We start from the raw sequence: 17,014 nt of genomic DNA on the forward strand, positions 1-17,014 counted from the left end.
TGAATCGCACTTGAGGTCGAATTTCTCGGAACTGCCTGGGGTTATTTATGCTCCAAATGTGTTCGTTATTTCGGTTGAATATCCCACAATTCGTAAAAGTGCTTTCATCTGTCCAAATTACATTTCCCAGGAAAACAGAAAAATCAGGTCTTCTTATTAGCCAGTTACAAAATTCTTATTGCCTATCGGAATCACGTGGATGCAATTTTTGAGATATGTGTATTTTGTACCATTTTGAACCGCTTTTTTTGAGATGTCTCCAAGCACTTGTATGACAAATATTCATTTCGGAGAAAATTTGACGTGTAGATTTCCCCGGGTTCATGTTCATCTGTATTGAAAGGGCAAATTGTCTAACTTACCTCATACCAAATACCTCTGTACTTTCTCCTCGGCTTTTCAAATGAACCAAACTTGGTGAGATTTTGATCCAATAACTTGAACATAGTTCCATGTGATTGTCGTCTTTCGGGATACAAGTTTAAATACATTTCCGACGTCCTAACACTGTTTCTATCGTATTCGTATAAATTTGTGTCATATCTCCTTTTTCTAACACTGTTTCTATCGTATTCGTATAAATTTGTATCAAATCTCCTTTTTCTTCATTCGTAAAAGCAGTTTTTCGCCAAAAAATAAAGCCTATTATGATGAGATAAATTTTTTTCAATATCTTTAATTTTTCGAAAAACAGGTAAAACCTGTTTCTATTAAAAACAGGAATAATCCAATGTAGCGCCCATAACAAAAAATAAAGTTGATAATGTTGGCCGGAAGACGAAACGTCGGATAGCAAATCTGAAAACACCATTATGTAGCAGAGAAAAAGTGGCAATATGGAAGTGCAATTTATTTTAGAATCCTTAAAAAAATAAAGCTAGAAAAAGTAATAATCATTTTCTTAAATTTCTGTTTTTTTTCGAATATCTCCGGATATACTCGGAATTTCAGAACTTTCTCAACGGCCTATTGTTAGTCAGGTAAATGCGCAACTTTGCTCCAACTCAACCATCTTCGTATCTCTCATAGTTTCTGAGATCCCAATGGTGAGGATCGAATTTGAAACAACCTGTATGTGAGACATGATTTTTAGGAAGTAAATTGCCTCTTACGTCTCATTTATGAAGTAGCCACTGAAATGAAAAAAAAATCCCCGTTTTGAATGCATCGTTACGCCTTTGATAACTGACAAGATAATCAAGCATAATGGTATTACCACACAAACCCGTTCGAACAGTAAAAGTTAATTATTTAGTTTTGAAATTATTACGCTCATATTAAACAGAATACGGCAGAGTGAAGTCGATAAAAAACAAAATGGTGTTAAAGTTCAGAAGATCACTATGAGAGCACTTTCGGTATGTTATGAATACTACCAAAAGCATATGTAGTGTTTTGTTAGTGTCCATGTGTTAAACAAATTGATTGTGAGGTAATGTGTTTTGAATGACGTTTGGGTCTTGCTAGGTGAGAAGAATCCTCATTCAAAATCAAAAAGCATGCGATAGAATATCAATGTTCATGAAAAATATAAGTTTCATTCATATTCAATTATTAGATGTCAAACTTACTTTCTACCTAATAATTTGACTCATAAGCATAATAACTGTTGAAATTTCTTCATTTCATGATTAGTGACACCATTTGGAAGAGCAAGTTCTGATTGCGTTACTCAAATGACAAGATCAGAACCTGAATTCTGCCTTTTGACAAAAATGTAGAATATCATTTAAGAACTGCCTGTTTTTTTTATATCTACTATATGTTGTACTACATTTTGTCAATAAGGGCAATTATTATTATTATTATTATCATTATTTGACAAAGCTGTTTTAATTAGATAGATGGATAATTTTATTAGATTATGGCATTACCCTCCTTATTAATATATCAACAGCTATTAGAAATCCATGAAAATAAACATAATTACACAGTAAATTCAAATTTCCATGACTACCACACTCGACATGCAGACCCATAAGATAAAGATTGAATAAAGCTATGAAAACTCTCCCAGTATAATTCTTTATACGCACTTTCCTAGGGAAGTTATATCTTTGTCCCCCAATAATTGATTCAATCAAAAGGTGAAACAGTTCCTCATCAGCTCAAGTTTCTACACTATTGCAGAATATTAAGACACCCCCCCTTTCGCATGAGAATGTTCAGATATTTAGTTTTTATAATATCTTTAATCGTATTTAAGTTATTAATGTTTTGTTGAGTTAAATAGTACATCGTGTATATTCAGTGTTTCTGACTGACTCCATGATTTTTTTCTTTCTGGAAATACGAATGCAATTTATTTCCAAATACAATGTTTGTAATATGACTTGCTACAAATGTAAATTACATGAAGGTATTCAAATGAAGTATATTACTGAATTTTTTCCAAATTGTTATTTTTAGCACCTCGACACGTGTTTCGATCACCAAGTGATCAACTTACTGATGGATATAGATTGGCCAGTTTCATTCAGCTCTTTCAAAAAACTCGTTACACAGTTCATAATGAACTTCAATTGAGCATATATTAAGTATTAGAATGTAAGCCATATAAATGTATCTATTTAAATGATAAATGAATAAATCTTCAAGAGGAAGATCAAACTGGTGTCTTAAATCAATTTTACAATTTGTCTTACCTATTAATTTTACTTCTTCGATTGACGACTTGTTTATTTTGTGGAAATTCATGTTCACTGAGGATACACTACAAAGGGGATTTTTCTTTGACCTGTTTATTTCCATAGATTCCAACAGATTCATCATTTTCAACTTTCCGCATGTGTGTGGGATCTTTAAATTATCTTTATCTATTTTATGTTTCGAATTTTGAAGATGTTCGTACATTAATGATTTTTTATCCGAAATGACATGTTCGTGGTACCTTGTATCAAAATTTCTCCCAGTTTGGCCTGTATATATGGCGGGGCATTCACCACATTCTAATCGATATATACCAGATCTTTTCCCTTTCTCTAATTTTAGTTTGGCATTGAATACACACATCGGCAAAGTCTAGGGATATTTTTATAACATACTAAATATCATAAAAATTAATGCATGAGGTCGTTTAATTTCGATTAAATTGGTACACTCGACCACCCTGTGGATTTCTATGGGTTGAATAAAGCCTACAAAAACGGTAACTAATCTTTTATCAGGTTTTTTTAAAACTGTAGGTTTTCGGCTAAAAATGAATATTCTGAAAGTGTCGAGTTTGTACATTCTATGCAGTTCTTGCTCAGCAATTGAACTGGAAATATTGTGCTTTAACATGGAACGCCATCACTTACCATTGGCTGAAATGAATAGAGCTGTAGGGCTTCTTCAAGGTGGCATGCGACAAAATGATGTAGCTCTTCGTTTGGGGGTCTCCCAAAATGTTATCAGTCGATTGTGGCGGCGTTTCCGTGAAACTGGCAGTCCAGTCGAACAACATCCAGGGCGAGGACGCGCTACAACTGCAGTTCAAGACCGATTTTTGGTCTTAACCGCAAGAAGACAACCGACAATCACAGCACCTGAGTTGGTTAACGTGTTGCAGCAGACGCACCAGGTAACCATTGGTCGTGATACTGTCAGAAATCGACTGCATGAAGCAGATCTCCACAACAGAAGGCTACTTAGATGTCCACCTTTGTCGAGAGGCAATCGCGGTAGAACATTAGGATGGTGTCAAGAACATCAAAACTGGGATGCAAATGATTGAGCCACAGTTTAATTTACAAACGAATCCAGATTTGGATTTCATCCAGATTCTCGTCAAGTAAGACTGTGGAGACTACCTGGAAATAATGAACGTTTGAGACACGTCCAGGAAGTCCACACATACAGAGGTGGACAGTAATGCTATGGGGCGGAATCATGATCGGCGGCAGAACCGATCTCGTTTTTCCAAATCGCTCCCTCACAGCTCGACAATAACTCGACACCATTCTTCTACCTATCGTCCGTCCGTTTGCTGGTGCTGTTGGTGAAAACTTCCACCTAATGCACGATAATGCTCGTCCACATGTCGGGCGTCTAGTGACTGGCTCACCAACGAAGGAGTTGATGTATTGCCATGGCCAGCACAATCACCGGACCTGAATCCCATCGAGCATGTGTGGGACATGCTTCAACGAGGAATTACTCCGCATATGGGGAACATTCACACAACGTTTCAATTGAGAGAGCTTTTAATCGCTGAATGGGCAAATGTACCTCAAGAAGACATGGACAATCTCATTTTGTCGATGCACGATAAATGTAGGGTCGTAATAAACCAGCGTGGAGGCCATACTTTGTACTGATTCCAATTTTTTTTGTATTATGATTTTTTTTCGGGGTGCCAAAGAAGAGCCATATTTTTTTTAGTTTTGCTTATATGCGCACTCAGTATTTTTGACCATTTATTAAATTTTGTTGTAAGTTACATTCGTTTAATAATCACCCGTCAACTTTTTTTCCCTAAAGCGATCTAAAAAAATTATTGCCATTTTTCAAAATATCCCTAGACTTTTCCGATGTGTGTAATATGTTTCCTAAATTTCCGTTGGATGTGTAGGATGTTTGTAAATTGAATTTTGAAAGATAATTTTTAATATTCTCGGAGATTCTACCAGCATAATTGATACTAACATATTTACGTTAATTTATTAATTTTACAATACGTCTAATAGATACGGCAAATTGTAAAATTAATTTAAGACACCAAAGGTGTCTTAAATTATGTCTTATGTGTGGTACACCTGTATGGTATACCTGTATAGTATAAATATGGTTAGCCTTGCAGGTTTTTCCAGTTTAATGTTCCGCTTGAAGATGATCACTTGGTGATCGAAACACACGCCAAAGTGTGTTTCGATCACACGGTGTTGGTGTTGGGAAAAAACTCCAGTAATATTAATTACTACACCAAAGGTTTCAATAGTGCATCACATGTAAATAAAGTACGTCTAAAGTATGTCTATGTCATCCAAATATTCAATACATTCAACAATTTCCTGTCAATATTAGTAGTTTATTCGTGAATTTAAAAAAATGCTACTTGTTGAACAAATTTCGGAAAATTACATTCAAAAAAGTCGTTCAATGAAGCTGAGAAGAAACTTGAAACATCAAAAAACTGAACATGATTGTTTCAGCTCAAAAAACAATCACGTAATTTGTCATTAAATACTCGTGAATACAAGAGAAAAAGCAAACACTTTAAATTGAATTTCAATTGCTTACAATGTTGAGGAATTACTAAAAATTCCAAAAATTAAATATCTTTTAATTGAATATCATGGAATACTTTCACAAACTACAAAAAACGATTTGATCTTCTCAAACTTCATTTGAAAAAATATCACGGAATGTTTCGCTATCACAATAGTTTTTTTACCTGGGAAAGTAGCTCTCAGTAGTGATTACGTGGGGTATACAGGGTGTTTCAAATTCGATTCTCACCTGACTCTATTTTTTCTTATAGAAGCTACATTAGATTCTTTCTGTTTTGAATAGAACCAGATTTTACCTTCTCAATGATATATCATGAGTTATCGTTCTTTCTCGAAAAATTGGAGACATTGAAAAAAATTAATTCTTATCATAATAGGCTTTCAAATTGTTATACTCAATGACATTTTGTTATTGTAAAAGTCATTGAATTTTTGGCGAAAAATGGCTTTCACGAATGAAAAAAAAAGATATATACAGTGTGACTCATTTTTAATGGAAACGCCCCCCTAAAATTTGAACTTGTAAATCGATTTTAATATTTTTATCAAAGTTTCAGGGCATACTACGATATTTTTTCTTAGTCGAAAATCGGGATTTTTTATTAGCGATTTTTTTATTGAAAAAATCACTACACCACTGGATTCAGAGTGCCTCTAAATAGGTGTGACCTAAATTTCATGAAAAAATATTCATTATTAACAAAGTTACGACAACTCAAAAATTCGAAAACTCACACAGCTAACAGTCACAAAAAACACCCTGTATCAACAGATATAGCCATGAGAATATTTTTTTATGATTTCAACAATGAAGTGCCGGCAGATGAGACCTGCACCAAAACCTTGTCGATTTTTTTATTCCTCTGGCTTGAAGGATATGTCAGAGCATGAAGAACTTGTTGAAAATAAACTTTAGTTTCTGGGCAAATAACTTGAGTTTTGGGTTATGATCCCACTGTTACATTTCGGGTTCTGTTCGCTGTTCAGAAATAAAAGTTTCTTTCATATTCTTCAACTTGGCAGTGTTAACCATTTTCTTCATGAAGATGACTTAATCAAAACGTATTTTTCCTTTCAGATGATGCCATTATGAGAAGGATTGTCATATTACAGAAAAGGATTGCCATTTTAATTACGGTGGCTGTAATTGTGACAATATGTTTATTTTTACGAACTCAAAATCTACAACCATTTCGAATAAAGTACGAATATATTGTCATAGGCGATAAATATGATGATGACGCTGACTCAACTGTTCAAAAATGGATGGAGCTCAGACAAAATGAGGTCAGAGTTTTTCTATCCCACAGCATACTAAACATGTTAGTACGTCCCTATTTGATCTGCTGATTAATACCCTCAATCCAGTAAATATTGCTTCTATGGCGGTTATAAAGGGTGGGCCAGTAGAATCGAAACTGGGCCAATTTTTGATAATTGATATACGTGGCTATTCAAATTCGTTTCTGTACATGGGGATCTCGTAAAAGATAAGAGATAGAGTATCGGTTAAATTGTGGCAAAGTTGCGTATTTTAAAGGCCTATTCAATGATGTAAAAAATCGAATATAGCTCTTTTGGTTCTGGAGATATATAGGAAAAAACAAAAAAATCAGAAATTATTTTTCTTCTTCTTTATTCGGAGACATATTGAAAATCTGTCCACATTTTGCTATTAGCACTTGATGTGGGCTATCAGAATGTGTCCATGAATCCTTTATACAGGGTGTCATCTGACTTGGGCCACCCCCATCTTTGAATTTTTAAATACGGGCCTGTATTTTTTGTTGTAGTTTTTGTTTCGTCGACGTTCACTTCATACTGAGAAATTAAATTCAATTTTATATTTCGAGATGTTTCGGTAATATTTGATTATAATTGTGTGAATTATTCCCTTTTAAATTACGGCCCTGGAAATTGGTTGACTGAGTTGAATAAAAACATAATAGCAACTTTCACGTTTTGCTATGTACCGTAGTGTTTTTCGAGAGTTTTTTTTTTCATTTTTAGGTACCTATTCATATTTTTCCATTGCTCTGAGCTTTTTCTACAATGAACTTCGAATAAGAAAACCTTTTATGATTATTTGAAACAAATCTATATCAAAAATATATTATAAATATGTGTTTTAATAAGCAGAAAAAGGAATGACAGCAATAATAACATCCAAAACAAACACTTTAATTGTAATGAAAATTGAATTTATATACGCAAAACAATTAATTGCGCAATAAATGTTCGAATTGGAATTGGAAGGACATTTCAAGACATTTTTGAACTCGGTTTCTCACATTATTTATTGCCCTTAATACACTTATTCGCAGCATTGTTGCGAAATCATTCAAAATTCTCAATATCGAGTCTTCCATAGAAAATAGTCCAAAATAGTAAGATCTGGTGATCTTGCAGGCCATCTCATTGGCCCATTATTTGTCTCGAAATAGAAAGACTCCAATTCGAACATTTATTGCGCCATTAATTTTTTTGTGTATATAAATTACTTCATTTCAATTTTCATTACAATTAAAGTGTTCGTATCGGATGTTATTATTACTATCATCTCTTTTTCTGCTCATCAAAACACATATAACATATTTTTTGTAGATATGTTCCAGATAATCATGAAAGGTTTTCTTATTCGAAATTCATTGTAGAAAACGCTCAGAGCAATGGAAATATGAAAAAATATGAATAGGTACCTGAAAATGAAAAAAAATGACACCCTATATAAAAGATTCATGGACATATTCTGATAGCCCACATCAGGTGCCGATAGAAAAACGTAGACAGATTTTAAATATGTCTGCGAATAAAGAAGATATAGGCAAAAAAATAATTTGGGATTTTTTTGTTTTTCCTGTATATCTCCAGAACCAAAAGAGGTCTCTAAATTACACAACTTTGACACAATTTAACCGATACTCTATCTCTTACCGTTTACGAGATCCCCATGTGCAGAAACGAATTTGAATAGCCCTGTATAAAAAAATTGCTCGTATCTGCCTATTTTTTATATCGAGGAAGATATCTTTTGGTTATATTTTCAATTTTGATACATCTACCCTCATGGCGGGTTGCAATCCAATCCTTGAAATAAATTGAAGGTAATCGCTTTTCCTTTTCAATACTAAGGACTTTTAAAAAATGGATGCAGTTGATCTCGTGAAAAAAAATGAAAAATGTCTCCCGATAGATGAATGTTATGCTATTTTCACTTTTGGGTATGTACAGAGCAATCCTTTAATGTCCCCCCCTTTTATTTTTTGAATGGGTCAACTCAAAAAATTGAAATTTGGGATCATGAAATTAATGCATGAATATTTTATTTCGAAGTGAAACTGACAGATGAACCTTTCAAGATGTCTGGGCGCCATCTGGAAAAAAAATTAAATGGAAAGGGGGGTCCTGTGACACATCTTTTTGAAGCTCCTGACAAATGCTTCACAACCCTAGAAAATAATGTCAATATCTTCAAGAACTACAAAATGGGTGAACTTTTCATAATTGCCTGAATACATTGACATTTAACTACCTACATAATACGAGGTAATAAGCTTGAGGTCAGTTCAGAAGATGCTCGAAATGGTTGCCTTCTTCTTGAAATATGAACAGCCTATCCGATATTTCACGCCGAACATTCTCGAACATAGTAACGTCAATATCTCTTCAAATATTTATTATTCTCTCCCGTATATCCATAATTGAAGCAGGTTCAGTTTCGTACACTTTTTGCTTTAAATATCCCCATAAAAAAAGTCCAAAGGTGTCAAATATGGCGAGCGGGCTGGCCATTCTGTAGGACCTCGACGGCCAATCCAACGACCGGAAAAAGTAGTACCCAAATAGTTTCTTATTGTCTGGTGCTCCTTCTTGTTGGAATACAATATCCATATCGAATTCATTAGGATTCGCTTCGACGATTTCAGTGAGAGAGGGTCTACAGTAGTTTCCAGCATATTCAAATACCGTTCCCCTGTTAAGTTTTGACCAATAAAAAGAGGTCCTACAATATGGTTTTCCAATAATCCTGCCCAAACGTTAATTTTTTCTGGATATTAGGTATGTGTTTCCCGGAAAACGTGAGGGTTGGTGTCACTTCAAAAACGGCAATTTTGTCTGTGAACATTTAAAAAAAAGGTACATTGGCACTAAAACAAATATTGTGGAGAAAGGTAGGATGCCTTGCAATGGTTTTCTACCATCTCACTAATTATTTGCACTTGCTGTTCTTCCGTAATGGACGGATGACCTGGGGGCTTTTTGTTTTGTACACTACCGGTAATTGTGAATTTGGATATAAGTTCCTCCAAATATTTTATACAGATAGGACGATTCGGAAAACATTCATTGAACATCCTTTCGGTCTCGTGAAAGTTACGTGTCGCACCGTAAATAAAAATCGCTTCATTTTTTCCAATGGACGAGAATTGACCATTCTAGTCCATTGGAAGATAAAAATTAAAGCGATGTTTATTTACGGTGCGACGCGTAACTTTCACGAGACCGAAAGAATTTTCAATGAATGTTTTCCGAATCGTCCTATCTGTAGAAAATATTTGAGGGAACTTGTATCCAAATTCACAACTACCAGTAGTGTAGATAACAAAAAGCCCCAAGGACATCCGTTCATTCCGGAAAAACAGCAATCGCAAATAATTGGCGACATGGTAGTAAATCCTGAACAGTCTACTTATTCCGTCGCGAATGTTTAAGGTATCTCTTCTACTGTGTGGGGACTTTTGAAGAGGAAAAGGTATCATCCATATAAAATTAAAATGGTACACCTAAACTGAAGATGACCCTGATCCAAAAACAGAATTCTGCGAAATCATGACTGAACCATTGCAATGCATCTACCTATCTCCACAATATTAGTTTTAGTGACGAATGTACATTTTTTAAACGGCAACGTTCACAGACAAAATTGTCGTTATTGAAGTGACACGAACCCTCACGTTTTCCGGGAAACACATACTCAATATCCACAGAAAATTAACGTTTGGACAGGAATATTGGGAAACCATATGGTAGGACCTCTATTTATTAATTAAAATAAGAAACTATTTGGATACTACTTTTCACGGTCGTTGGATTGGCCGTCGAGGTCCTACACAATGGCCAGCCCGCTTGCCAGATTCAACACCTTTGTACTTTTTTTATGGGGCTATTTGAAGGAAAAGGTGTACGAAACTGAACTTGCTTCAATATTAGATATACGGCAGAGAAAAATAAATATTTGTAGAGATATTGACGTTACTGTATTCGAAAATGTTCGGCGTGAAATATCGGCTGTTCATATGTCAAGAAGTTCAAGGCAACCATTTCGAGCATCTTATTACTTCATATTATGTATTTAAAAGTCAATGTATTCTAGAGTTGTGAAGCATTTACCAGAAGCTTCAAAAATATGTGCCACAAGACCCCCCTTTCCATTTAATTTTTTCCCAGATGGCGCCCAGTCGCCATCTTGAAAGTTTCATCTGTCAATTTCACTTCAAAATAAAGTATTCATGCATTGATTTCATTACCCCAAATTTAAATTTTTGAGTTGACCCGTTCAAAAAATAAAAGGGGGGGGGGGACATTAAAGAAATGCACTGTTTGATGATGTACTCAATAGGTATACTGACTAACCTAATGATGAACAAGTTGGCAATATTCATTTGTTAATGTAACTCGAATCTCAAAAAATTTCAGAAAAATCTATCGAAGTTGGGACGTATCTTATTCTTAGGCGAAGAAGAACCTGCCATATCATCGGATAAAACGTTTCAGATTCTTGTATGGAAATATGGACCAACCATAGAAAGTAGGCATCTGAAAAGATTTTCCAATGAAAGGTGAGTAAATAAAGTTTCGAATGAAATACCAACAGTATTTTTCATCTGTTTTTTGATCACGATATTATAGTAAAATCAATATAGAAAAAATGTACTGTTCAATTCATCCGAAACTTATGGAAAGGTGCAACTTGATACAGACCTTAAATTTCACAACTGTTGATTTCGCGATTACGTGTTACAATGATTGGAGGCAAGATCATTATTTTTTAGTAAAACATTATTCAAACAGTTACTATAATTATTGAAAATTCAAATTCCTGTATTTCGTTCCTAAAACATCTTGTAATATTGGTTCTTTAACATAATGGAAACAGGTACCAAATTCTGAAATTCTATCGGACCTTCAGAAATTCATTGTACCAAAGAAGAACATATTTTTCATCGTAATTTTTCTGCGTTAAATAAAAGTATTTTTCACAAAGAAAAATGTTGTATTTATCAGTATCTCGTCGTATTTAACAATTTTGCCTATCAAAAAAATGCTAAGAAATAATGCAATACTTATCTTATCGTTTCGAAGGCCAAAATCTGCCTCCGTCTTCAGAAATAGACAAAACATTCAAATATATAATATGCAGTTATTCCTTTGCCGATCATTTATTTCTCAAATTTTTTGACAGATGTCAAAGGAGTTTTGAAATGTGAATTATGTCAATGTTGTTGATTGACTACTGAAACATTCGATGTAATACAAGGTGCTCTCCGATATCAGTCTGTTGCCATTTCGCCACCATCTAAATTTTTCTTCAAGACGGGTACGATCTATTTCTAAGGAGCTATTTCTAAGCAGCGTATATTCTCATCTCTCCAGAGATGAGAATATACGCTGATTCTTTTAGTTTACGTTTGTCAAAGTGGGGTTCATTGGCAATCATTCACGTCTTGTTCTGTTCAACTCTATGTTCACCGTCTTATTTTAAAATGTGTTCTGACAATTTAGATCCTGTCAATTGTCTATTTTTGTGTAATCTCGATGTTCATTCTCACGCACTTTCAGTAGTCTCCAAGTTTCACCAATATAACTTTTACCACAAGAAGAAGGTATCTCATAAATGCAATTTTTTGTTATTTCTTCAGTGTTGTTGGGTTTTGTATGTGTGAGCATAGATCTCAGTGTATTTTTTATTTTGAAAGAAGTTCTAACATCATACCTATCTCAAATTCGTCTTATCTTTTTAGATAGTCCTGGAATGGAAGGTATAACGCTAGTTGTGAAAGGTGTCGGTGGATGTTGAGTCAGTAATCGTAGAGTTGGATGTTGATCAGCCGCTTTCAGTGATATCAAAAATCATGGAGAAAGCTGTAAACCACCATATCCTCAAATATTTAGAAGGCTCCAACATCTTGAGCAATCACCTGGCTTTTGGAGAAAGTGACAATGGTTTTATTTGTGATCTTCTGCCTGTTTATTTCCCCTGTACAGTGTTCGATGACCGCTACTTTTGCCAGGAACACAGTTGCAATATGTCCGAGGCTGAGTGCGATTCTCCTCTTTGCTCTGTCTCCTTATATACCGGCTCCCACTCCTACTTATGTCTTTGAGTCATCTGTACACTAAGTTTATTCCGCTTTTACCGGTGGGCCGTTTTGCCAGTCCTCTCTACTTGGTATGATGATTTTGAAATGTTTTTGAGAGTTGTACTGCGGAACTGTGTTATCCACGGGCATTCCTAGTATTGGATCTGCCATCAGATTATTGTAGTTTCTAGTATTCTGCACCGTGTGACTGGCTGATTGGGGTTTGCCTCTGCTTCTCTTTGTATGTAGATGTGAAATGGTGGAAGTCCAAGTAGGACCTCAAGTGCTGCACTTGGGGTTGTTCTCATGGCTACCGCGACACTCAGACACGCCACCCTTTGTATGCCGCCTAATAGCCTAGCTGTACCCGATTGCCTTGTTCTTGTCCACCAAGTCACTACACCGTATGTTATCATGGGTCTCACTACCCATGTATATAACCAGAGTGTCATTTTTGGGTTCAGCCCCTAGTTTTTCCCGCACATTCTTCTGCAGATTCCCAGGGCCATCCTGTCGTTATGTGCTGTGTTTTTGGATGTGGAGGTTAGCCTGTGATCGAAACGGGATATCCACTTCATTAATTATTGGTGGTTTTAGTCCTCTCATCACTATTTTCCTTGTGAACACCACGAGAGTGGTTTATTGATCATTCATTGAGCGGTTCTCATGTTCGCACCCTCTGCCGACGATGTTCAAGGCTCTTATATATATATATATATATCATATATCATATATATCATATATATATATCATATATATATATATATATATATATATATATATATATATATATATCATCCTTCTTTCTAGGCTGGCTTTTATCCATCGACACACGACCGCTGGTACACCTTTTTTTCCAGTGTGTCTATAAGTGACTCCGTGGAGACATTATTAAATGCACCTTCGACGTCTAGAAAGGCAGCTACTGCCATTTCTTTGTCGAGGACTTAGATTGTAACAAATTGCCGGAAAATAAACCTTGAATACTGAGGCACTAAATGAACTAAACAGAACGAAAGGAACTGAGTAACAAAATTAGAAACTGAAAACTTGAAAACAAAATAAGTAAAAAAATTTAAAGTTGAACGGTTTCATTGAAAAAAAAAGGATAATGCACTAAAAGCTGAAAAATTATTCGGAAGGTCCTTGATTTATTCGAATCTCTGGGGAGGTTGCAACTTGAAACCCCCCTTGTAATAGGGGAGCCCAAGTGGAGATTTCGGGATTTACTAAAGCGCGGCAGATTAATATTCAGGGGGATACCTTGTACCCGGTTAAGTACCTCCACCAAATATGAGCCCCATATATAAGGCCGCCTGTGAGGGATAAAAGATCAGATTAGGAAAAAAAAATTGATCATCAGAAATTCTCGAGCGCGTCAGATTAAGGTAGGATGAGTTAATTACCAGCTGAAAAGTGTATATTCCAGTAATCTGACAATTTGAGAGTGACGTAAAGAAAGGGGAGGGCAGAAAAGTTGTAAAAAAATAACGTCATTTCGACATTCTCGAGCGTAGCTAATTTTTTTTATTTTGAAGAAAATAATTCAAGGATAACGAAAAATATATAATCTGACGATTTCCGCAAGCCGAAATAACAAAAATTCGTCGATAAAGTTTAATGCGTGCAGCTGTGTGATACCTATATTTCCCTCTCGAGTTTCTATTCCTCTATTCTCTATTCACTTTTTCTCTATCTATTACTCTCTCACTCTGTCCCCACTCTGAATTATGTTACCATGACGCCATCACAGATGATCACAGAGACTTGTTCGTGATGAAGATGATGAATAATTAATTAATTAATTGATGGATGTAGCCGTTACTACGTGGTAGGAAATCATACTGAAGAAAAGAGAAATTGAACTTTCTATGTTTTTTACCACTTTTATTTGTAACTAACATTACTGCATTTTCGTTCTATAAGGACATTTTCAAACTATACTAGTACTATGTTGATGTATCGCTGCTGTTTCAATGTTTTGGGAGAATCAGAATTAACGAACTTAGGCGTGCGCAGCGTTATAGAACAGTGCTTTCAAAGAATTGTTCTACAGCGCCATCTAGTGGCGAGTTACAGAAAAACTGATAGCCTATGCAAAATTACTTATACATGTCAAGTTTCATCACGATCGGTTGAGCGATGTAGAAGTTTATCACTTACCAACCAACCAACAAACATTCATTTTTATATATTAGATATAAGGACATTTTCAAACTTATACAATATATAAGATTGAAAATATCCTTATAGGACGAAACTGCAGCAACGTTAGTTACAAATAAAAGTGTTAAAAAACAAAGAAAGTTTCATTTCTCTTTTCTTCATCAATCGATTATAAAAAATTAAATTTTTCGAGCATTTTTTCAAAATTACTTTCTTATAAATACAAGTATTCTACTTAAAAAACATACACTTATTTATTTGCATGCTATTGCCTGAGCTTTTCAATTAATTGAGTTCAATGAAATATTTTTTTTTAAATATTGTTTTTGTCAGATTAAGCGAATCCCTCTAGATAATTGTCAGATTATGAGACAGCACGTCTAAAACATAAAGATGAACCATATATATCTTAATCTGGCGCGCTCGAGTATTTCAAAATGGCGAATTTTTTTGCACATTATAATAATGACCGCGAGTTTGCGACAGATCGAAATCGTCAAATTATTGAATGAGAGCTTTTTTTGTTGCACTTAACACCCCCTTAGAAAATCTGACGCGCTCGATTAAATTTTTTTTCTTTTCACTTTAACCCTTACGTAAAACCACCCACATCATGCAAATGATCAGATTAACATACAAACATTATTAAAAATACGTAGCACATTGATGCTATCAATATCTGACACGCCCGAGTATGTCCATGCAACAGTATTTTTTACTTATTTAAAAATCTATAGTCGCTTCCCCCACCGATGAAAAGGTATATATTATATAAAATGTTTTCTTCTTATCTTCTAAGCTTTGCAACCTAATATGTCTCAATGACGCTCGAGTAAATCCCCATTTTGCATCGTAGGCTCCCCTGCTATTGGGTGCGCCCTTGATCACTAGCCCATAAAAACCAGGTCCTTTGACAAAATATTTATTAACGAAAAACATTCATTAAATTATCAATTAATTATTTGAAAAAACTCAATCCGAGAGATCACATGCGTCCAAATGTTTAATAATACTATCAACGTTTCCTATGAAATTGCATCCCTTCGGCTGGTTCTCACAAAACAGCTCTCCCATTTGAGCCAATTCCTCCAAACCATAGTTTCTAGAGTCCCTGAAAGACGAACCACAAGATGGACATACCGATATTCTCTTTCTACAGCTGCTGCAGATGTGATGCCCGGTTTTGCATGTCAAAATGGGCGCTGTCATCAATTCCATACAAACGGGGCACTGCAACAATTGTCGCATGAGTTTTTCATTATTACTGTTGCAAATTGAGATTTCTTCGGCAGTCAACTCATCTTGTTCGTCACCTGGTTTGGAATCGTATTTGAAGAGATTCACCGTTAGAGTGAAGACATCGGACCGCAAGAAACTTTTGGCCAATTGGGGCTCGATTTTGTTAGTCATTATTTCTTTTTTTACATATTTTCTGTAGGCATTGCAATAAACGTGATATTTCTCATTGCAACGTCCTGAAGTGCATTTCATGCAGTGTTTTCTTTCCTCATAAAATGTAACGTCGTCTACATAGAGCAGGGAAAAGCCATTTGTCTTGGGCGAGCTCATTTTTATCTCGAAGTAATAATCCGTTTTCGGTTTCAATGAGAAAATATGAAAGTGACAATATGATTCGTCTACTTTTCTCTGAAGCAAAAACGGTATTTTGTCTTTGATTAATAAGGCAACCGAATAGTCCCCAAATTTCATGGTAAGGTCAGAAATCGTATCGCGGAACAGATACCCACCATGGGAATTTTCGAAATGGAATTCGATATTCTCAATTTTGATGAGGTCATTGCAGTTCGAGTGAATAGGACATTTAATAGTTCTATGCCGACATTCTTTCTCATGGGCTTCCACATTCTCCCAGGTTAGTTTTTCTTCACAATCGGGAAAAGTACATGGAAACAAAACTAGTTTCATCAAGTTTTCGAAAGCAACGTTCTTCTGATTTATTTTATTGTTTGGCGTTATGTCTTTGCATCTTCCACACTTCTGTTCTTGACCATTCTCGGATATGATTATTATAGGTGAGACTGACAAATAGCAGTAACATAAAGCGCATCTCAATGTCCTTAGAGTATCTTCGGTTAATTTAAGAAGTTGAGACATCTTGCTGTAAAAATAAAAAAAGTGAAAGAAGAGGTAATTATCATTTCTAAATACGCGAAATAAAAAAAAAACAGGATACAATAATATCAAAAACTGGTAGTTTATTCAGAAGTACCTATCCAAGCGGAGATTTCGTGACAGTTTAAATATTCATAGACACCA

General features: G+C 35.0%; 2 protein-coding genes across 7 annotated transcripts in view; one reads left to right on the plus strand and one right to left on the minus strand.

Annotated features, from left to right (window-relative positions):
* The window catches only part of LOC111503012 (uncharacterized), an 86,647-nt gene that overhangs the window by 49,917 nt on the left and 19,716 nt on the right, over positions 1 to 17,014 (minus strand). For 2 of the 3 annotated variants that reach the window (XM_023157207.2, XM_023157206.2), the window contains exon 2: positions 15,677 to 16,856. The exons of the other annotated variant lie outside the window; for it this stretch is intronic. In XM_023157207.2, the coding sequence (XP_023012975.2) occupies positions 15,710 to 16,852 (1,143 nt within the window). In that variant the 5' untranslated portion in view covers positions 16,853 to 16,856 and the 3' untranslated portion in view covers positions 15,677 to 15,709. Of the gene's footprint in view, positions 1 to 15,676; positions 16,857 to 17,014 lie in introns of those variants that run through there. 3 annotated transcript variants of the gene reach the window in all.
* Positions 1 to 17,014, plus strand: part of LOC111503011 (glycoprotein 3-alpha-L-fucosyltransferase A) — a 46,183-nt gene that overhangs the window by 11,509 nt on the left and 17,660 nt on the right. The window contains exons 1-3 of one of the 4 annotated variants that reach the window (XM_074178826.1): positions 1,205 to 1,358; positions 6,289 to 6,497; positions 10,908 to 11,050. In XM_074178826.1, the coding sequence (XP_074034927.1) occupies positions 6,300 to 6,497; positions 10,908 to 11,050 (341 nt within the window). In that variant the 5' untranslated portion in view covers positions 1,205 to 1,358; positions 6,289 to 6,299. Of the gene's footprint in view, positions 1 to 1,204; positions 1,468 to 6,288; positions 6,498 to 10,907; positions 11,051 to 17,014 lie in introns of those variants that run through there. The other 3 variants (XM_074178827.1, XM_074178824.1, XM_074178825.1) reach the window with 3 other exon arrangements.

This window comes from Leptinotarsa decemlineata, unplaced genomic scaffold (assembly GCF_025532065.1).
Source record: "Leptinotarsa decemlineata unplaced genomic scaffold, Ldec_3_MD MMD2_tig00004307_RagTag_RagTag, whole genome shotgun sequence".
In the NCBI taxonomy this organism is placed as follows: domain Eukaryota; kingdom Metazoa; phylum Arthropoda; class Insecta; order Coleoptera; family Chrysomelidae; genus Leptinotarsa; species Leptinotarsa decemlineata.